The 22934-nt window shown below is 40.0% G+C and overlaps 1 protein-coding gene across 2 annotated transcripts in view; it reads right to left on the reverse strand.

Annotated features, from left to right (window-relative positions):
• Positions 1-22934, reverse strand: part of phc2b (polyhomeotic homolog 2b (Drosophila)) — a 46387-nt gene that overhangs the window by 18525 nt on the left and 4928 nt on the right. Inside the window, exons 1-7 of one of the 2 annotated variants that reach the window (XM_026167041.1) lie at positions 15899-16079; positions 11250-11610; positions 9026-9169; positions 8806-8883; positions 8313-8474; positions 6790-6912; positions 6230-6524 (exon numbers count right to left, since the gene is read on the reverse strand). In XM_026167041.1, the coding sequence (XP_026022826.1) occupies positions 6230-6524; positions 6790-6912; positions 8313-8474; positions 8806-8883; positions 9026-9169; positions 11250-11610; positions 15899-15942 (1207 nt within the window). In that variant the 5' untranslated portion in view covers positions 15943-16079. Of the gene's footprint in view, positions 1-6229; positions 6525-6789; positions 6913-8312; positions 8475-8805; positions 8884-9025; positions 9170-11249; positions 11611-15898; positions 16080-22934 lie in introns of those variants that run through there. The other variant, XM_026167042.1, reaches the window with a different exon arrangement.

Raw genomic sequence — 22934 nt, forward strand, 5'->3', positions numbered from 1 at the left:
GCGTTTCTTTAAGTTAAAACAGTAGCTTTTTAAAAACACACACCAAATGTGAAACAATTGAGACAAAGCTGAATGGGAATGGTTTGAGAGTTTAGGTTTTTTTTTTGATGGGTTATTATGCTGTGGTTTTGCTGGTCAGGCCTGTGTGAGGTCAAATTGGGCTGTATTCAGCACATGAGCTAAAATGAGTCTGACACCCCTGCTCTACATGATGATTGCGAGCATCAAATTCCATAGAAATCAATTTTTTTAAAGACACAAACCCTGTTTTAGTGCAGCCTTATGGTTGCACTAAAATAAAAATAAACCTACTGACTGTGGTGATTCTTAATCTCCTGGATAACATGAACATTTGTTCTGAACTCAAATATTTCTTCAAACTGGATTTTCTACAAAGTGGTAGAATGACGATGATGATAGACATGCTACATAAAATCATACTATGTGTAAATACCAAGTAAATGGACCAGAAAATGAGATTGTTTTGAATTGATTTTAACATCGGACATCTTCCCACAGCAGAAACATGAGTTTGTATGAGCACTGTGGTGTAACATCCACTGATGTTACAAAATAGTGTAATAATTTTAAGACAGCTCTGGCTATGAAGTCAACCTACTACCTCCAAACACCACAAGTTGTCAAGAAAAGCAAGTTTGTTGCTGCATCTGCTATTTTACAATGTTCATCCAAAGTTATGAGGGAGCCACAGTCTGCTGTTCTTAGTCTTGAATGTAGCAAGAAGGCGGCTACTCAAAGTTAGTGCTTGTTGTTGTTGAGTTCAACTGATCGTTGGGTATTGGAGACTGAGTATAATTCTGTCATTACAAACTGACCATCTTAAGATATAAAACAGTCAGGAAAGGACCAATTACAGTAGCAGAGCCTGCTACATGTATGTCTGTCTTTAACTTGTTGGTTGCCATATTCAATAGTTAACAAATGGTGTGCACATTTACCTATTTTATTAATGATTATTCTATTGTAATGTGATCAAAGAACAAACGGCAGCAGAAAGCTCCCTTGCGGCAGTTAAACTGCGTCAAACTTGCAGTATCAAGAGACTCTCAGCCTTCTGTAAGGGAGGAGGAGGGGGATTTCTGAATCAGTACACACCAGATACAATCAGCCCCTTCGCATGAATCCTGACATCTTTCTCAAGCCTCTAATGAGTAACAGAAAGAGGTCTTGAAAGAAGAGGAAGATTTGGAAATTCGTTTAAATGTTATTCCCCCTCAAGGTCTTAAGATTAAGGACTGGAATTACTCAGGCACCCCACACCAATATATACATACAAATCATATAGTCTACAGTATGCGGAAACCCACTCCCTCCGCCCCCAACGTTGTGAATGTTTGTAGAGTTCTTACTCTGTGTATTGCCGTGCAATGTCCTGAAATTGAGGACAGTATGCATTCCTTCCAGCTTTTGCAGCACCAGGCCCTGGAAAACCCCAGAGTTTCCACATTTTCACTGACTCCTGCTTTGGCTTACCATCTTGAAAAATATTGACCAACAACACCACAGCAACAGTAGACCTTGAGTCACCTTTCCTAATTTTAATACAATTCCAAATAAAGATTGAAGATTGTTTATCAAGGAAAATTAGCTCCATGAATCCGGTTCTCAAATGGCTTCAAAACTTACAGTACAGTAAAGGTTTTATACATAAGTACACCTTAAAAAAAGAAAAAAGTTTTCATCTTTCCAGTTTTTTAGTGCTGATGGGGTTTCCCTGCTGTGGTTTTATAGTGTGGTGCCGGCTCTTTGTTGCTGAGAGAAGGTGATGACAGACATACACTTGCTGCATCAAGCCAGACGGCCTAACATTTGCTTCCTCCTCAATTCCCATGAATGTGAATCGGACAAACTCTCAGCGTAACCACAATTAATCAATTTGTTCTGTGCTGAGTTCGATTTAACACAGATTTGGTAGAAATGAGACACGTCAGGTGTTTGTTTTTTCTTAAGATTCTATTTGTGGCGATAACAAGGGCACACGAATAGGAGTCTTTTGATGGGAGGTGCACGTCCGTTTTGTTAAATGAATTATAGAGTAATACAATATATACTTTGTGACTATAATTGGCACAAATGAGCTGACACTTTTGTGAGTGGATCTATTCCAACTGCATCTTTTAGTCTTTGTCACACATGAAACTCTTTTCCGGCCTGCTGCAGGTTCTGGTTGGAGTGGCCCTCCAGAGCAGGAAGAGGACTCAAAACCTGGAGTTTGTCTGACTGTGAGATACAGCTGACAGGTGGACTACCTCCACAAGAGCAAAATGGGTGAAAGGCCGGAATGAAGACCATAGAGGACCAGAGCAAGCTGCTAAGCTTGTGTAACCTAAAGTTTATGTTTGGGTAATACATACTAACACATGCTGCGCACACCAACCATTTAACTGCATCTATTATCTCTTTCTTTTTCACTTTGGGAGGCTGTAAGGCATCCTTCACATGAATTATTAACCCTACTTATTAGGGCTGAGCCATATTATACCGTTCACGGTAATACCGGTATAATGTTGGGCAACGATAAGAAAATGAAATATCGCGATAGAATATGGGTCAAACGCGCATGTGCAGTGCCTTTGTTTTCATACGCATATGGCGGCGACGGCGAATGAGAAGGGCGAAAGCGGATCGTTGAATGAAACGGATGAACCAGAATTGGTTTGTAAAAAATGCTGCAACTTCAGTGGTGTGGAACTGGGTTAGCTTTCGTCTGTCAGATACACAACAAAGCACTATTTTTGGTAGTGGGCCGTCGTTTTTTGGAAAATACGGCACACTTAAAATCAATCCTTTGATTTTTCTGGAAATCGACAGTGCCCCTTATAATCCTGTGAGCCTTATGTATGAATTCTGGTTGTGTTTACTGACTTCGAAACGACTTTATGTGGTATACGGCGCTCGAAAATCTGTCAAATGTTTTAGTACGACTTTGCTAAGCTACGAACCCGCACCGCTTGATGGATTGTCGGAGCATTACGGCAATCGTAGTCAGGAGCCTCGCGGAGTGATACGTACTGCGCTTCAACATAACATTACCGTATTGTGTGTGTATAACCTCTTTTTAAGTTTTGTGTATATTATACATGGTTATGCTGAGGATATGTCGGCCAGTTTCCACTGGAAATGCCTTTTGGTTAAACTGTCAGCAAGGAATTTGCATTTGCACTGTTACATTTTTATAAAGCTTTAACGCACATAAAAACAAAAAAAAAAAAAAAAAAAACAGCTGCTTGTTTAAGTGAAAATACATTGATTTTTTTTGCACTAATAAAGTTGTGGAGTTGTAAAGTATTTTGTCTAGTGTCAAGTATATCGTTATCACAAATTTTCAAATGTATATCGTGATAAATATTTTTGGTCATATTACCCTGCTCTACTACTTATGAATCCATTTATCAATCTGAAATTATGATGGATATTTTTCACCACTTGTTTGGCCGGGAGTGTCCTGTTTAAAACAAAAATCACTGCAAATATGCAATATTGTATGTACTGTATTCTTTTTTGAAATATAAAAAAATAATTAAAGCAAGGTTATTGATGTAATTATTCCTTTTACTTGTGCAAAAACCATAATTACCATATTACACTTCTAAACACTTCTAAAGTCTGCAAGCCTCCTGCATAAATTCACCACCCATTTTGTTAGGTGAATTTAGGCTAAATGTCTAATATCAGTCAATGTCTGTGTAGTAACTAGCAACAAAGTTAGTAACATTGCAACATTATAGGTGGTTCATTTGCCAAGTGAAACTATTAATAATTGATATCATGAATGTGGACTGTGCAAAACCACTAGCTGAGTTCATATCTAAATTTTCCTGGTGCGTAATAGCAATGAGCTACTTTTGAAATGCAACAGTTAAGTGTCATAATTTTATTAAGACTAAAATCACTAAAATTGCTGATCAATTACATAAAATGCTAAGTAGCAATTACCTCTACAATCTTTCATGAACCAAAACCATCCTCAGGGGGTGAAATTACCCACCAACAACATGGAGCAAAATCTCTGGTTTCCTGCAGCTAAAAATAATGGCTGCTCCCTTCTATTACCAATTTTACCCTCTAAAGCAAAGTGCATCTTGACCCAGCCACAGTCAAGTTGAATCCAAGCTTTTATCCTAATCCGAATCCCATCAGCCAGCCACGCTGCCTCTTCTCTTCCTGATCCACAGAGTAATAACTCCCCAGCATCTCATGTGCACACCTGTCCCTCGTGGGCTGCTGCTATGGCAACCCATGGTAATTTTTTCCCCCCAGACAGCATGCTGCCAGATTTTCAGCTTCCATCCTCGCTTTCATTTTATGCGAATCTATTACTGAAACAAAGCAAGACACAGTTGTGCACCGACGTGCACAGATAATCCCCACCTCCCCCTCTCTTCACAAACACACAAGCCCAAGTGCGCACACACACACAGACACACACACACACACACACACAACACCAACCATAAATGTAAAGAGTGTTACAGCCATGCAGTCATACAGACATAAATATGGCACATGCACAGACAGACAAATTATTTCGCAAGATGTGATTTCCTATGAGGACCCTCTTTAAAATGCATCTAAAGGTTACTTATCATGCAAACAAATGGGACTTAATTTGACGTAATCAGCTTGTGCTGCTAGAACATTCACAACCATTCACACTAAAAAGGGGAGAAAAAAACATAAAAAAAAAAACAAAAAAAAAACAGCTGCTGACTTTCAATTACACAATAAGTGGTTTAAAAACACTCTTGCATGGCAGTGTGCCTTTCACAGCTTCTAATTCACAAAGCAGCTAGACTGTTCCAGACACAAAACCAACACGCTGTCTCTAATAGAGCTGGTTTCACCCATTTAGTGAGTGAATGGATTTGTGAAGCAGGCCCCGACAAGTCATGGCAACAGCCAAGAAAAAGCTTTCAAACGTCCATGTGTGAAATGTCTTTTCATCTAATCTCACTATAAACACTAGAGCACAGCTCTGTATATGTATATAAGACAGCTGTCACAAAGCCAAAATCTTTCTTGAGGTTTGAAATGTACATCTGATACATAACAGAAGCATGCAGCCGCCGGCAAACAGTTTGTCAGTTTCCTTTTTCTGTCCACAAAAATGAAACTATAACTTCGCTGCAGTTTTAGAGCTTACATGCTCTGTGGACCACATGTTTTCAGAGGAAAACATTGGTGTATTCAGAACACATAGCATGAGTAGCACAAGAAGTTTTATCTAAGATGTGCTCAGAAACAGCATTTAAAATACACTAAGATTAAAGATTTTACTGGCTATAAGACAATTTGATTGAAGAAACACAGAAGAGGAAACTCAGTGGAGACACTAGGATTCATGCTCTTGTGACCACCAATTTCTGCTCTGCATAATTTCATGGCAATCCAGTCGAGCTGCTGATATAATTTAGTCAGAATCAAAGCAGTGACCTGACAAACATTGGTTTATAAGACTGCTTTTAAGTTGCTACAATACATGATTAGGGACATTAAAATGTAATCTGTTATGCTACAGTGTTGCTTGCACATGTTGGTTAGATTGTCTAGAGTGTATGGCAGTGTCACCACTGCCTTTAGAAGAGAGTTTAATGCCAGATGCCCTCCCTGACATAGCCCTCCTTCTCCTGGCCTTGAACTTCCACATGTTAAATGTGTTTTAACAACTACACTGTGGAGCCACAAGTTTTAACTTGTATTAAGTGGACCCAGACAAAACTCCACACAGTAGGGCCCTGTCAAGGTTTCAACCCAGGACACTCTTGCTGTGAGGAAATGGTGCCATCAATTGAACCACAATGCTGCCATTTAATACCAACACTCATATTCAACAAGACCTAGTAAGCACATCTTGATATCTTACACAGAGTTTATTGCTGTTTTTTAAGACTTTGTGTTGCAAACAATTTGGCAAGCGCACAAAGCATTAGGTTTTAAACACATTAAGGCTGCATGTATCAATAAATATTGGTTGAGCTGCAGACAATTTTCTTGATTAAAAAGAGTGACAGCAGTAAGTAAAACAAGAAAAGTATTACTTCCTGTACTTTTAAAGATCAAACAAAACAACCTGTTAACCAACCATTTGTTTTGGGTTTGTTATTTGCATCACTAATATCCATCATTATTATTTTTTTCTCTCACTTGTGTGAGAGACATTTCTTTAATGGATGGGATTTAATGTTGTGGATATGCAAACTTCTCTTACCTGGAGCAAGCAGAGGCTGAGCATTCACAGCGGTGACACTGCGGCTCATGTTTATAGCTCGGACTTCTGTGACTGCTGCACTGTCCCCCTTCTTCCCTCCTTCAGAGGGACTGTCTAAGGAGCTGGTCTTCCCCCCTGCTGAGGCCTGGGTACCTTGACTTTGGTTTTTGATCAGTGACGCAGGCTGGATAGGCACAGGGGCCTGCTTCAGACTGAGAGCCTGTGGCATCTGAGTCTGAGAGGAGGATGTTGTCGCCCCCTGCTGGCCACGGATGGCCAGATTCTGTACCTGATTCTTAAATACAAAAAGAGAGACAAGATTCACAAATGGCTCAAGCTGTGGATTTTTTGACTATGTTCATAAGAATTTTATTTGTAAAATGCTGGAAATTCATTTAAAGCTTGTAAGTTTAATATTTATTTTTATGGATTACTGCTTTGCTACATATGTGTAAAATGTATAAAGTTATATTTACGAGAGGGAGCTGGAAAAGATGTTAAGACGAGATAAAAGACTGCTCTTGTATTATTAGTGATAATATAGGTTCCAGCAATATTACCTGTGAGGAGGCCTGCGTAGAGCTGTCTGACTGCACAGCCGTCACAGTGGCAGCTGGGGTAAAGATGAGCTGTGGGGACAGAGGAACAGCACGACCCAGGCTCCTCGCCACCTGTACCTGGGCCTGGAAAGTATGGCACACATTAAAAAAAGGGGGAACTAACATAGGAGAAGCAAACTGTAAACTAAAATTACTCTCCTGTGTCATTACTGATCATATTCCCCCACCAACTAGTGAAACTGCAATTTTAATGATGACAAAGACTTATATCACCAAATCAGTATCTAACTACCTGTGAAAACTGGCTCAGTACCCAGGGCATGGTGTTGAATAATGGCCATAACCATTTTGACCTGATGAAAGCCAGAGGCCAAACATGCACCTATGAAATAGGTGTAGGTAAAGCTGTGCCAGAAGCATCCATTCTGCTTTAGAAAATATGACTCAGTACCTTGGACATGACACTGAATAAGGGCCACAGGCTCCCAATAAATGTTAAAACACACTATTTACAAAAGTATTTACAAAAACTTGACAAGACAGAAGATTATTTAATCATGGGGTGCTGCATGTGTATATTCAGTTAGTTTTTAACCTCGGGTGTATGATAAGACAAAACAGGAAACTAAAGAAAATATTTTGGGACACTGATACGAGTAAATGTAGCACCAGGAAACTGTACTCGAAATAAAGTCCATGACTAAACTGACATGCAGTTTGCTTCCTGCCGCAATCATCACAGACATCTGATAACGTTGTGTTTTTGCTCGTAATAAGCAGGTTGTTCTACCACCTCATTGCCAGTTTCAGTTTGCCATCAGTTGTACAATCTGGAAACTCCAACTGACAAGCACTCAAAACCAGCTATACCCAAAATAACCAATTTCTATTCCTTCAACAAGAGAAAGAGAGAACACACACACACACACACACACACACACACACACACACACACACACACACACACACACACACACACACACACACACACACACACACACACACACACACACACACACACACACACACACACACACACACACACACACCAAAAAATGTTTTCTGAGCATTCACGTTAAAGACATCGACTTCCATGTTTGCAAAGAGCTCTCTGTAGGCAAACGCATTATCCTGACCACCTACTCTACTGCAAGATGACAACAAAACACGTCATTTACAGTGGAATTGCTTACAAACACAATATGTATTTTGTATATTTTATTTATTTATGTATGTAATGTTCTATACATGTGCAATAACGCCTTCATTTATTCTTTTTTAACTCAGCCCTGTTTTTATTGCGAGTTTCTCTCTGTGCATGCAAATTTGTTCAGTAATGCATCTGTGATGTATTGACTGCATGACAATAAAGAAATCTGAATGGCATAAACACATACACAGGGCCTCCAAAGAACAGAGTTGTGCCTATTTAAATCAAGCAATACGAGTGTGCTAGTGTTTATGCATAAAGTGGAGGATCATGTAAATGTGCCTGTGGCCATTTCTTTTCTTTGTAGTCTTACCATCTGTGCACGCAGGTACATCTGTGCTTGGGTGGGTGTAAGAGTGGGGCTCGATGGGCTGCCCAGCAGAACAGCCTGCTGGGAAATAGTGGTGGGGGTTGAGCTAATATTCTGAGCTCGGCTGATCAGCTGAGCTGCCGCTGGAGACGTGGTCAGGTTGATCTATGGGGAGAGATAATCAGGATTATTAGGTTATACGTACAAATCCTGAATAGATGTGGGGAGTTCTGAGACAAAAGCATCATATCCCCAACTATTAAATTCGACAGCATCAAATTCAATAGTTAAAATGTGTTCATTCTGCTAATATTTCTTACAGCTAAATACGTACAAAATCAAAAAGAAACTTGAATCTTTTTAAAGGTAAAACAGAAGGAGCAACCAAGCTGCTAGCATCCTGCTGCTAAAAATCAACTTGGCTCGATGATAATCCAACTGGACAAAGATAACTTAAAGAGGCTTTTAGGAAGGCAGCACTCCAAACTGCACTTACCGTAGCCTGAGTAGATCCTGTTTGCTGAGATGAAGTGCCATTTTGTGAAGAGCTTTGCCGGCCAGCCGCGATACTGGCCTATCACAAAGGTAGAGAGAGGAAGAAGGACAGGGTGAGTGATGCACAATTTCTGAAACATGTCTTGCAGCAGGTCAACAATAACTGCAATCATCATCTCTAAACTGAGAGAATGAATTATTTGTGATGCCTGCTTGCTGACCTGCTGTACAGCAGCCAGGCTGAGGCTGTGCTGCTGCTGGAGGGCTGCAGTTTGCAGCATCAGATGCTGCTGCTGAGCTGCATACATCTGCTGCAAGTACTGTGCTGCTGTGTTGGGCTGTCTATGCAATGCCTGCTGGAATACCTGCAAATAAAAACAGGTGCAAAAAAATGGCCAGTTTAAAAAAGACATTTGATTTTTACATCTGAACTAAACTTTCATAAAATCCAAAGAATCACAAATTCAGTCACCTCGAAACAACATCAATTCTTCATGATATGTCAACAAAGCAAACCAAAGCCTCTGTGCCTCTACCATGTGGGTAATCTCAGTACAAATTTTTACATGATAAATAAAAAGAAAAGAAAATGGGTTTTATAATTGTATTTCTATAGCAATGCCATGTGTTTACATTATCTAATGGCACAGCAAGTAGACAAGCCCAGATATATCTGACAGCCACAGCCATGTGTCCGCCTACAGTGATGATTTGTTAAAAGGGAGCTACTTCATCATCCTCCAACATAACAATGCTTTCCAAAATATGCAAGAAAACCGCCCCTGCTGAACATGGAAAAGGCAAACCTGTTTCACCAAAAACACACCCTAAGTATAACCATGCAGCTTCAGTTCTATTGTGTGACAATGTTGTGCAGGTTTCTGAAGAGTTACAAGGTTACTTTAGTTATTGCGCAAGTATTAAACACTTATTTTAGACTTACTTAAAATTTCCTTGGAAAACAATACCTGTGTGACTTGTTGCACCATAATGCTGCTATTGCTGGCACCACTTCATTCACAAATAAAACGCTTTCTGTATTTCCAGAAATATTGTTGCAAATTTCATTGAAATATTGTGATATAATCTGAGGTTGTATCACCCACCTCCACACTCTCTACATTCTTCTATTATACAACCGCTTAAAGCCACCAACATCACACCTATACTAAAAACAGTTCTGTTCTTTGTACAGCCTTACCTGTGGTTTTTTGAAATGATTTGCTCTTTTACAAACATACAGCGGTGCTAGAACCATGCCAAAGGCATACAAAAAAAAAAGCAGGCAACCCAAAAACTCTGATACCAGTAACAGTTGCTAATACATCCCCATATTTAATGCTGTTTTATTTACTAGGATCTTTGCTCATGCAGATTATCTGGTGGGAAAAATGAAAAGAAAATTGTGTGATAACAGTAAACAACATCAAGAAATGTCAGTTTGATTGCATGGTTATTATGAATTTAACATTTTACAAACTTTACAAAGTTTTAGATTTATAATTATTTTATCACTTGAGCTTATAAATCTTGTCCTGATTGTATTTCAAAATGCTTTACAGACCAAACTGCTGATTTTTCTTCATTAAGCAATAGTCATTAGTATGCAATATCTTTATCGAATCCTAAATGTGGTACAATCAAAATGTGTTGAATCTGAACTGATTGCATCACTGCCTATTTAACAGAATAATCGGGAGACAGAAGTCAGGGTTTCAAAACCTCCAATTACTGCAAACACACAAACAATTCTTTTTCCCTAAATGTGGGACAGAAAGGTTTCACACTGTGCCAGACACAACTCTAAGAAAGTTAAACCCCTACTACTGGGAAACCACCTCTCCAAGTGCCCTATGCCATGTTTCCAAGGATTTTGACCTGCAGTCAACAGTGTCACAGAAGCATCCGGACCCACAACGTGTCGCTGACGGGCACAAGTAGCAAAGATGAAATACATGCATGAACTGATTTCCAGCAGTCCTTTATGCTCACAGTGCTGCTCAGTGACAATAGTGATTGCCTTGTGATTGTCAGCATGCTGAGGGGGTGAAAAGAAGGACTCAATCTAACAAAAACCCTGCTGTCAAACCATCAGCACTCAAAGTTGAGTGGACCTAATTCTGAGGGAGGCTAAGCCTGTGTAGAGGCTTACCCCGAGGGCAAGGGGTCAAAAGCACTAAAGCACAGAAAACATTCTTTCCTGTCTCCAAATTGGAGACATGCTCCAACATTACCACATATTTGAGATCCTTTACTGGGAAGACAAATTCCCTTTTTCATCAATTCCCTTTGTAAAAAACGATGCTACATCAAAAACAATTTTAGAAGCTTGTATGTCACTTTTAAACACCAACAGAGGGCAGTAGAGCAAAGAGTGTCAGGATGTTACACAGAATACCTCAACTTAAGCTCTCAGCAGATTTATTACAGAACCAAAACACTCACCTGTACTGTACGGTCAGGTATTCCACTGTAAACCGATATCTGAGGCACTGCCGGTCTTCCAGCTGTAGTACTACTGCTGGAAGTACTGCTAGTGTTAGTACTACTACTACTACTACTGCTGCTGCTACTACTATTACTAATGCTAGTGGAAGTAGTAGAACTAGTAGTAGTTGTAGTAGTATTAGAGGTACTATTACTGCTGACAGCAGTGGTGCTGGAGGAAATGGTGGTGGACGTGGTGGTGGCTGCGGTGGTCCCGGTACTGCTGGCAGTGGAAGCAGGGGCCCCTGGCTCACTCTCCATGGTGCCCTCTGCTCTTTTCACCTTTGACCCCCGGCTCTTCTGAATGGCTCTCCTGTGCCTTCAAGAAAGAAGCAAAAAACCTGATGAATGTATGGAAGCTTGTTTCTGCCACTGATACAGAAGTTGGAATTAGTAATTTTTTTAGACAACCAACTCAATAATTATTAACCCAGAGTTTTGGCTCATGGATTGCAAAAATGCTTTAGGTTTCTATGTTTACATACAACTGAATCGAGACAAAGTAGTCGAAACAAGATGCACCTGAACATGGTTGTCAATAAACCATTCAACACCAGGTAAATGTATACCCAAACTGTTTTAGTCTTATGTTGCACTATAAGTCAAGGGCAACAAAATTAATTTTACCACGGTTGGTCACATCCAAGGCCATATACAGTTTACGGCTTATTATGGTTACATATACCAGATATTCTTAACAACAACTTGTCCAAAGATCCCTAACTATGTCACATCATTTAGTCAAGCACAAATATCTCAAGGTAAAATAATCAATCTAAAAATTCTTAAAAGCATGAACCTGAAAACTCAGTACATGTGGGGAATTTCAAAGAAAAAAAGTCAAACTTAAAGATCTTTGAAAATTTTAAACTAAATGAACTCCATAGGGTTCTAGGATGAAAAAGGAGATTCACATGAAAACTTACAAATGACTAAGAAGTTTTTCAAAGACTAAACTGATTGGCAGGCTGGATTAAAACTTGCAAAGGACTGGATTGAACCCCTACGTCTTCAGTATGACACATGTGCCACAATCCCTTTAAAGTATGAAAAATAAGTAAGTACTAATTAGTGCATCACCCTGCCACCAAAACAAAAGGCAAATTAGACTCATAAATGATCAAAGGGCCCAAAAAAGGAACTCAAATTAAGTAAAATCTCTTCTGAATAAAAACTCTGAACTCTGGTTATGAAGATTTCACCAGGTCCAGGTTTTGTGGATTTTATATTAATGTAAAGAAAAATTATCTCAAAGTCTCAGCTTGCTCAAATTAGTACTTGACTTCAAAAAACATTTACTACATAACTATAAAATCACTGTTTTACTTATAACTTTTACAGTTGAAACTAATCTTTATCACACCTATCCATCTTCTGCTCCTGATCAGGGTCTAAACCAATACCTTTAGACCTCCCTCTCCCCTGCTACCTCCAGCTCTTGTGATACACTGAGCCATTCCCATGGCTCAAAACACCTCACCCAGGAGGAGTCCAGAAAACACACCAGTCAGATGCCTGAATCACCTTGCATGAAAGCGTAGTCGTTTTACTTCGAGCCCCTACCAAATTATTATGCTTTGAAAGAAACTCTTCTGCCATTTTGGTATCTGTGATTTTATTTTTTCAGACAAGACTCAGAGCTCATGTCCATAGGTGAGGTTAGGAATGCAGATCGACCAGTGAATTACCAGTTTCACTTTTTCCCCCCCAGCTCAGTGAGCATTTCAGTGCTCAGTTTATCCTTCGCACCCAGCTGCAAACCAGCCCAGTGTAAACTGTAGGTCACTGCAATCTTTTACTACAGCAACTACCTGAATAATCTCTCACTGCAGAAACCATGAAAGAGATCACGTCGAACTCTGCAGCCAATCATTAACTTTTTTTTTACCCCGACTTAATTTGACACCCACATCCCTGTTGCCATGACTGTCCAGCCCCCACTTTGACAAACTACACAAAATATACATATATGTTCTGATACTAAGCATTCTCTCTCATACAAAACAAGACATACCATCTTTTTGGGGAGCCGCTTTCATTTTGTTGCTGCTGGGTTATGTAAGAGCCCCTATGCAATTCTCTTTATTAAGTTTCAAACAGTTTATACTCCCTTTGCTTTTACTGTTCAAAGAAGGGAGTTTTCATCTCATTGTTTACTTTGTATTTATGTATTCAATAAACTGAGCCAAGCTAAAGTTATATAAAGTCAGTACAAGTTACAAAACAAACATAAGGATATCTCTTGTCATTTTGCTTAAGTCACACCTCTGCTGTCTGTTCTCAAAGACGGATATGCTGTCCGACTGCACGAAATGAATATGCAGGATACAAACACGAGCTGGAAAATAAATGATACCTCTGTTTTCATGTAAAAATACACATAAAAATTGTATTTCAGGAATCCAGTGAACTCCACTGAATTTAGCATAAATATAAGGGGTAAGCAGACACTACAAGCCTAAATTAAGTCAACACTCAGTCCAAGAGTGTTGAGTGAATAAGATTTTAAAAAATAAAATAAAAAAATGAATCCATTCCATTCAGTCAGTCACAAGAATAAGGAGGAATGATTTAGGGTCCTTCCATAAAAGCCTTTTTAGGTTTGGTCCCTTGGTGCTTTGCTATCCATTAGCGCAGAACGAAAAAGGTTCAGAGCTCTCCGGGTAGACAAGGTGGAGAAGATTTCAGCATGGCAGCTGATAAAAAGTGAAGATGATGGAAGGAGATCAAGCATCCTTCCTTGGTGGAAAATAAGCAATCTTTGGAAAAAGTCAAAGATTCTTTTGTTTAAACAAAGTCCAGCAGTTAATTTAAAAAAAGAAAAGAAAAGAAAAAGAAGTTAAAAAAAAAAGAAAAAAAAAAAAAAAAGCTCTCAGAATCTTAATGAGTTCAGATTCTTTTCTTGCTCTGACTAGTGTCAAGAATGGGATTAATGAGCATGTTTGATGGGGGGATCAGAAAGAATAACAATCACTGTATGAGTTAGAAAAGGGGGGAAAAGGGAGGAATTTATAGCCTTCAGGTTATACAGGTTCACATTAAGTCACCGCAGCTACAAGGAAAAAGGAGCAAGTGAGAGGTGAAGGTTGAGTGAACAGGTTCAGGATTTTAAATGGGCAGGAGTGGGACGAGTGTGTAATGGAAGTAATTAAATAAGGAGCAATGCTGCCGCCATGCTGCAATTCTTAAGCCATTTCCTCCACATACTCATTCTTTTGAGCAGATTAGGAGCCAAAGCAAAGCTCTACAGCCCATTTAGGCTACAAAGGAGACTTGGAAACAATCTGCCATCTCACTAAACCACATGCTATTCCTTAAAATGGCAAACGCAGAACAGCTCACAAAAGGTTACAAAATATTTGAGCAAACCAGTGAGTGAGTTAAAAGACATTTTTTTAACATCTGTTTAAACAGCTTAAATGCTTTAATTGAAACCTTAGGTTGCATAACAAGAAAGGCAGCAACCAGTCAAATTAGGGCAGTACAAGCATAAATTAAAAATGCTTTTACATATTAACCTGATATATCTAACACCATTAAAGCAAAGAACTAGATCCTAATTTAAACTGGATGAAAAATGGAAAGATGTAAAAAACATATTCCAAGACCTTCTAAATTAAAAAGACCCTTATTTTCCATTCAGCGGTGCCAGTCACTGATTGAAAACTTGATGTTTTCATATTTGTGGCTGAAAAACTGAAATGCAGTCAGGCAGTGCTGGGTCCAGGTTGTAAACAAAGCACCACTGCTGCCAAAGCCTGCTTGTCTGTATGCCATCATTAGCCTACATCCCACAGTGTGCTTCATATTGCCTCCCCATGTGGGGAGAGGGGAGGGAATCCCCTCTGGTAATGATCCCTGCAACCCATGTCCCTCTGAGAGGAGTCACCCATCAATCAGTAAACAGTGCCATGTAGATCACCCCTTGCTCAGCCCCATCCAAGTACCACTTTTACATTGTTACATCCACAAATCTGGCTTTGAATTGGGTTTCATGGAGGACGACCCCTTGCACCCATGAAAAGTGCTATTCAGCTTTTTTAAGACAACATCAAAGCAGCACCAGCAGCATGAAACACAGTGCAAAGAGCCAGTCAATGCCATAACAATGTAATTTAAGTGCTGTTGGAGCATATTGATCCCCTCATGCTAGCATTACAAGACCACAAGAACTGACAGTCAGCTTTGCGTGTGATCCATTTCGCATATCCAGCAGGACGATGAGAGCTGTTAAGAGACTGTCAGACAGACTGGCTGTCTCTACAGAGCTTACATCACAGTAAGGAAGTGCAGAAACCTCCATCAGTGCCCATACAACTCTGATGACCCACATTAAAAATACTATGAGAATGCATTTGTCAGCTCCACTAATCGATTGATGTGTGATAATAGCTTTAATAGCTAAAAGATCCACAGAGAAATGTGTGCCTGTGTGTATTTTTATATATAAATTTCTGTGTGTGTGTGTGTGTGTGTGTGTGTGTGTGTGTGTGTGTGTGTGTGTGTGTGTGTGTGTGTGCACGTGCGTGTGTGTGTGTGCGTGTATCTGTGTGTGAAGAGGGGTACTCTGCTTCTGAGACAAAGCCCCCTAACTCTGGTGTTCCTACCTCCTCCGACACCCCCAATGCGATGCAGGGGTATGATGCCCCATCCCCCGGGGAGTGTGCTGTCCTCCTGCAGGATGTTGCTCCTCTTTCCTCTTTGTCTGCCTAAGTGAGTGGCTGGCTGCCTGGCTGACTGAGTGAATAAATGAGCGCGTGCAAGGGTGTTTCTGTGCAGCCTCCAAACCCCCTGCCCCTCTTGTCTACCCCCAACACACAGCAAGCTCGTCGTCCCAGCATCAACACCCAAGTCCACCAACCAGGCCACAGCCTGCCTACTAATTATGTGGTATCCTAGCGACAGCCAACGGGCGCTTATGGAATCCCCATGCAGAGCCGCATCCTGATTGGACAACAGGATCCTCTTTAATGAAGATGATGGTAATGATTTTACTCTCCCCTCCCCCTCTGATGCTTCCTGAATACTGAATTTTTTTTTTTAGGATGCTTAGACCCTAACCCCCCCATATCACCCAAATTATTTCCAAATAGCTGAAAATCCAAGATAATGAGGCATTTCATAAAAATAACCCTGAAATGCTTTTTCTTCTCTTTTGCTTAGTCTAGACCCGAACAGTGGAAAACCGAAGGCTTCATTCCTTTTTCAGTATTTCAGTTTTCACTTCAAGTCTGCAGCACAATTTCCACAAATAACCTGCAGTTGTAATAGGCCCATTTTCCTTAGCATTCAGCTAAGGACAGGAACAGTGAGTCACAGGCTGAACAACGAAGGGGTTACATGAATAGGATGAGGGACCTATGGAATCTTCGATACCCAACATCCACACTGATGGCGAAACTAGCAGCTCAGTGTTCAAACATTGTGAATAAGGACTGCTCTCATGTCTAGAGATTGACGAGGAACAACACACATGCTACGAAGGGGGAACCAGGACGACAGTCGGGGGGAGATATCATCACCAACACTGGATATCATCACAGTCCAGGATGAGACAACAAACATCCGCGAATGAAGATGGCCCCAACCGACCACGTGCTCAGTGAATACCTCAGGCAGCAGAAACCTGAGAAAGAGGAGGAATAATCATGGAAGGATAGACCCCTGCACGGTATGTACCACCGGCAGATAGAGGAAGTGGCTGACATCCAGACGTCCTACCAGTGGCTGGACAAAGTTGTACTGAAAGACAACACAGAGGCACTAATCATGGCAGCACAGGAACAAGCAGGAACAAGGTTGGGAGACGCCACAAAGGGTGATGGAGAATGGCCGAGCTAAGATCCTGTGTGGCTTCCAAATACAGACGGACAAAATGGTGGTGGCTAACCAATCGTACATAGTGGTGGTAGAGAAGCAGAAGAAGACAGCCGTAGTGATATATGTAGCAATACTAAATGACAGCAACATCAGGAAGAAGAAACACAAGAAGCTAGAATTAGTACCAAGGGCTCAGAGAAGAACTTGAGAAGATGTGGAGGGTGAAGGAAACAGTGGTCCCAGTGGTAATTAGAGCACTAAGTGCAGTGACTCCCAAGCTAGGCGAGTGGCTCCAGCAGATCCCAGACACAACATCTGAGATCTCTGTCCAGGAGAGTGCAGTCCTAAGAACAGCTAAGGCCATGTCCAGACTAACACGTTTTTGTTTGAAAACGCATCTTTTTCTCTCCGTTTTGGCCCTCCATCCACACTGAGACGGCATTTTCGATCAAGAACAACGCGTTTTGAATACGCTCTCCAAAGCGGATACATTTGAAAACACTGTTTTTGCGTTGCAGTGTGGACAGCAAACCTGGAGCCTTTTCGAAAACGTTGACACATTTTAGTCATGTGTTGCAGTCATGTGACCAATTAAACTAAGATAGCGGAGGGCATTATACAGCAGTTGTTTTGCTTGCGCTCAATTTTGACAACCCTATTAAAGATTAATATCAAATGTACATGCTCCAGATAGCTTTTCTTCAAATTCTTTAATTCTCACTTGCTTTTGCAACTTTGTAGTTTAATGTTACTTGCAGCAACAACTCCACCTCATTGTTAGTCCATTTAAAAAACTCGGTGCTTTTCCTCGACATTTTGCTGCAATGTTTGAAAGAGCCGGAAAGTAAATAAACAGCAGACAGAAATCAGGCAGGTCGAATCATCTTGCGTTTCACACATGCGCAGTACTGGAACATAAGCATTTTCGGCCGTTTCAATGTGGACGCACAACTCTGTGAAAATGACTGAAAACGATAGTGCGGACGAAAATGCAGTTTTCAAATTTATCTGGGCTAGTGTGGACGTAGCCTAAGACACTGCGCTCAAGCTCCCAGATCCCACAGGGACGAGAGGTTGTTTTTTTTTTAAGAAAACAAAACAGATTTTTGATCCACAAAATTGTTTCATTATTAGTTGTGAAACTGAGACTAGCATCATCTTAAGTCATGACATGGTATTGCTTTATCTCTGCTGACATGAGCTCTCAAACTATTCAACTGTTATTCTCAACCTTTGCAACTTTTTTGTGACACTATTCATCTGCAGCATGTCTTGACAGTTTTTTTAAAAAAAATAACAGTGTACACACTAGACTAGAGTGATTTATTACTGAAGGCTTTGAATAATTGGTGCCAAAGATTTCTGTATGGACATCAAGCTTAGAAACAAAATAACAAAAGAGGAAAACCAGCAAAACCCCTCATAAAAATGAAATGAGATAGCTTTAGAGTTGAATTTAAACTCCTCTTTAATGACAACAGAATTCATTTACATGGAATTGGGAAGATAAAAACCAAAGGATAATGGCATACTTATGCTCTACCCCACAACATTAACACGCCACCCAACTGTCTGGCGGTATGAAATGTGGCTATTTGAGTCGTTTGCTGGTGCAACATAGTATTGATTGGGGCCAACCATGCGTGAACCTCATTGATTATCATCTTCTCATTAGCATATAGATTAGCTGGCAGTGCATCCAGAAGTGCAAGCCTGAAATCTCACACTTGGCTAACAGAGCTGTGGCAGGGGGGTTGGGGGGTTAAAAACAGGAAGGAAAGACCAATAGTGTGGCTCAGTGAGATATCAGCTCTTTGATGATAAAACTCAACATCCTAAAGCTCAGTCTCCAAAACTGCTATCAAAAACAAAGTGATTACGATGCAAGGAGGTGTTCAGCCAGGGGCCTAATAGACCCTAACAAGAGCTATGATGGTAAAAGTCTAGGTTAAAGTTAAGTTGGCAAACTAAATTATTTGAGGATGAGGATAATGAAGATATTTAAAGATGCCAGATGGCAAAAAAGGCAAGATATTATTAAATTAAATTGGTATGAGTCAGACTGACAAAATGAACATGAGTTTGCCGGGGCTATTTTGTTGACATCTATCTCACAAACATTTAATGAACCATTTGAAGTAGGGCATTGCATTTTGTTCTAAGGAACTTTTATGCAAAATTTCAAATGTGGCAAAAAATTTAAGGCACTCAAAATTTATTATGGTAATGAAAAGAAATAAAGACAGACAAACCTAAAACATAGGAATAAATTCAATATAATGATAAACTGATAACTGGTGTTAGTTTAACTATTCAAAAGGTATTGATAGGATTTTACCAGTTCATTTTTATCAATGATAATTTTTGCTTGTAAAAAGATAAACAGAGCTACCTTTGACACACTGGTTAGGTCTCAAAAGCTTTTCTTTAGACTTCATAAATTGACAAAACTAATTCTCTCTAGTTAGCCGAACAGCTCTGACTAAAGTCAAAGTAACTAACGAAGTTCAAAAAGACCAACTTAGGATGGGGACCCACTGTCTTTATTACTCACACCTAATGGCTTCATTTGTTAAGTACAAGATTGCCTCTTATAATAGAACCTCTGCACAAAGACCTTACCTCTAAGTAGGGCTGGGCCATATCATACCTTTCATAGTAATACCGGTATAATGTTGGGCAACGATAAGAAAATGAAATATCGTGATAGAATATGTGTAAAACTCACATGCGCAGTGCCTTTGTTTACATCAGTGGTTCTTAACCTGGGTTCGATCGAACCCTAGGGGTTCAGTGACTCAGTCTCAGGGGTTCGGCAGAGCCTCCGCCATGACATGCATGGCTCATTTTGTGCACCAGTAAAAAAAAATCACATTTTATTTTTCACTAAAGAGGGGTTCAGTGAATGCGCATATGAAGCTGGTGGGGTTTGGTACCTCCAACAAGGTTAAGAACCACTGGTTTACATAAACACATGGCGGCGACGCAGAATGAGAAGGGTGAAAGCGGATCGTTAAATGAAACAGATGAACCAGAATTGGTTTGTAAAAATGCTGCAACTTCAGTGGTGTGGAACTGGTTTAGCTTTCGTCCGTCAGATACACAACAAAGCACTATTTTTGGTAGAGCATGCTAGCGGGCCGTCGTTATTACAGTCTTTTTTGGAAAATACGGCACACTTAAAATCAATCCTTTGATTTTTCTGAAAATCGACAGTGCAGCTTATAATCCTGTGAGCCTTATGTATGAATTCTGGTTGTGTTTACTGACTTCGAAACGATTTTATGTGGTACACGGCGCTCGAAAACCAGTCGAATGATTTAGTACGACTTTGCTAAGCTACGAACCCGCACCGCTTGATGGATTGTCGGAGCAGGAAATGTCTTTTGGTTAAACTGTCAGCAAGGAATTTGCATTTGCACTGTTAAATTTTTATATCACTTTAATGCACATAAAAACAGCTGCTTGTTTGAGTGAAAATACATTGATGGGGTTTTCTTTGCACTAATAACGTTGTGGAGTTGTAAAGTATTTTGGCTAGTGTCAATTATATCGTTAGTTATATCGTTATCGCAAATTTTCAAATGTATATCGTGATAAATATTTTTGGTCATATCGCCCTGCTCTACCTCTAAGAAACTAAAATATCATTTTAGAGGGTTGGGCCTATTTATTTAAACTTTTAATGGGTCATTCCCTTCCAATCAGTACCTCCCACCCAATTTTAGTGTATTAATTAAGCAAAGCCAAACTTTGACAGTCAGTAATTGCAAAAAAAAAAAAAAAAAAAAAGCTCAACATAAATGGAGTGAGTTGGTATTTCCCCAGTATTTAAGCAATCAGAATTACGGATTTAAAAAAAAATAAAAAAAATTACGTCACAGTCTAAAGCCCAAATCTAATTAAATTTTTGTTCAGAATTAGAGCTCTTTGTAGAAAAAATAAAGTTTAATATCATATGATATACCATAGTATCAATATCATAGTAGAACTGCACCCATTTAATGTCTACAATGCAGTGTAACAGATAAAAATAGTGATTACTTGTATCTCGTATTTGTTTTCTTATGATCAATTGGAGAAGATTTCAAAGAGTGCATTGTGGGTAAACCTTTGAGGGTCATATCACCGTGTGTGGGAGGTCCTCAACATTAGGTCCTGAAGAACTTTCTCTTCAATGCTATTTGACCACGCAGGACCTCAATTATAGAGGGTCTCAGATTTCATTGTTCTTTCAGTGGAATGAACCTCAAGTCAGAGTCAAGATCATTTGTTCTGAAAAAGCATTTCCTTGGAGAACTCTGGTGATGCTGGGAGAATCCCCTGAGCCTGATGATAGCTGATGGGCTTGTCCAAACACAGCAAGCAGGCCACTGCCCTCGCTAAAGTGTGTAAGATAGCGATACCCTCTGATCCCAAGGAAAGGCCTACCATGGAAGCGTAATTGAGCCATCTGATTCCGATTCAGCTGTGGAACTTGCCTTCCACAGCTGAGTAGACCAGCACAAAGAGACTCTGGCTGCTTTCCAGGTTAAGTGTGCTGAGAGTGTGTGCAGTTCCAGCATATGTAGGCTCATGCTGCGAAGATACAAAACACTTTGACTTTACTCTCCAGAGAGGACCCTGGCTCATTTAGTAAGGGCTAAGACTGTAAGGTGAAAAATGCTCCAGTAGATGCTAAAAATGTCTCAGACTATTAATGCCTCTCCAAATAAACACAGAAAAAGCAGGCAGAAAAGCACACATAGACTGAGAGGCTGAAGTGGTGCCGACAGAGAAATGAAAGATTCTTTCTCTGATCTATAAATATCACCATTAAATAGTTCTGGTGAAGCTTGGAGATTATCAACGCTTTTCAATCCCAACTATTCTATCAAAGCAGTCTCTCGGGCATCACTCTCAGGAGTCTTTCATGCCAGCAGAAAAAAAAAGAAAGCGAAAACTGGGTCAGGTATAAGGCAGAGGCAAATAGAAATGTAGTGCTTCCTTTAAAGTCCTTTAAATATATATCAATGCCAACAGGGAACCAGAGAGACAACAAAAATTAGAGCTTATCCAAAGGATAACAGAGAAGCCACTTTGTCATTTTGAAGTAGCCGAGAGAGCTTAACTGTGTTAATTTACTACCTTTCAGAAGCAAAATCTTGTGCCCAAAATAACAGATGTGTTACTCAACAGGTTTAAAATTATGAAAAACATAACACATGTTGACATTCTGACAGAAAGCTTTAGTCAATGTTTATAATGTTAAAAGACACTGAAGTAGACACACAGGCCATGTCCAGACTAATACATGTTCGTTTGAAAACGCATCTTTTTCTCTTCGTTTTGGCCTTCCATCCACACTGAGACGGCATTTTCGGTCAAGGAAAACGCAGCGTTTTGAAAACGCTCTCCAAAGCGGATACTTTTGAAAACGCCGTTTTCGCGTCGCAGTGTGGACAGCGAACCTGGAGCCTTTTCGAAAACAATGACACATTTTAGTGATGTGGTGCAGTCATGTGACCAATTAAACTAAGATAGCGGAAGGCATTATACAGCAGTTGTTTTGTTTGCGCTCAATTTTGACAGCCCTATTAACCCTTTAAAGCCGGTCAGAGCGGGCACGCTCTGTTTTGCGTAACTATTTTTAAATCCCGTTAGCTCTCAAACCACGTAAGCTAGCGCAATAATTTTTTTTGCATATGAAACCGGAGGAGTTGTACTTACATCTTATGCCATCAGCTTGTCCTAGGTCACAGTTTCCTTCCACATATAGCTTTGCAAAAACTGCATAAAAAGCGCTTGGAGCAACAAAAACATAATATTCCAGAAACACGCTTT

The sequence above is a fragment of the Astatotilapia calliptera genome, chromosome 5, assembly GCF_900246225.1.
Source record: "Astatotilapia calliptera chromosome 5, fAstCal1.2, whole genome shotgun sequence".
Taxonomy (NCBI): Eukaryota; Metazoa; Chordata; class Actinopteri; order Cichliformes; family Cichlidae; genus Astatotilapia; species Astatotilapia calliptera.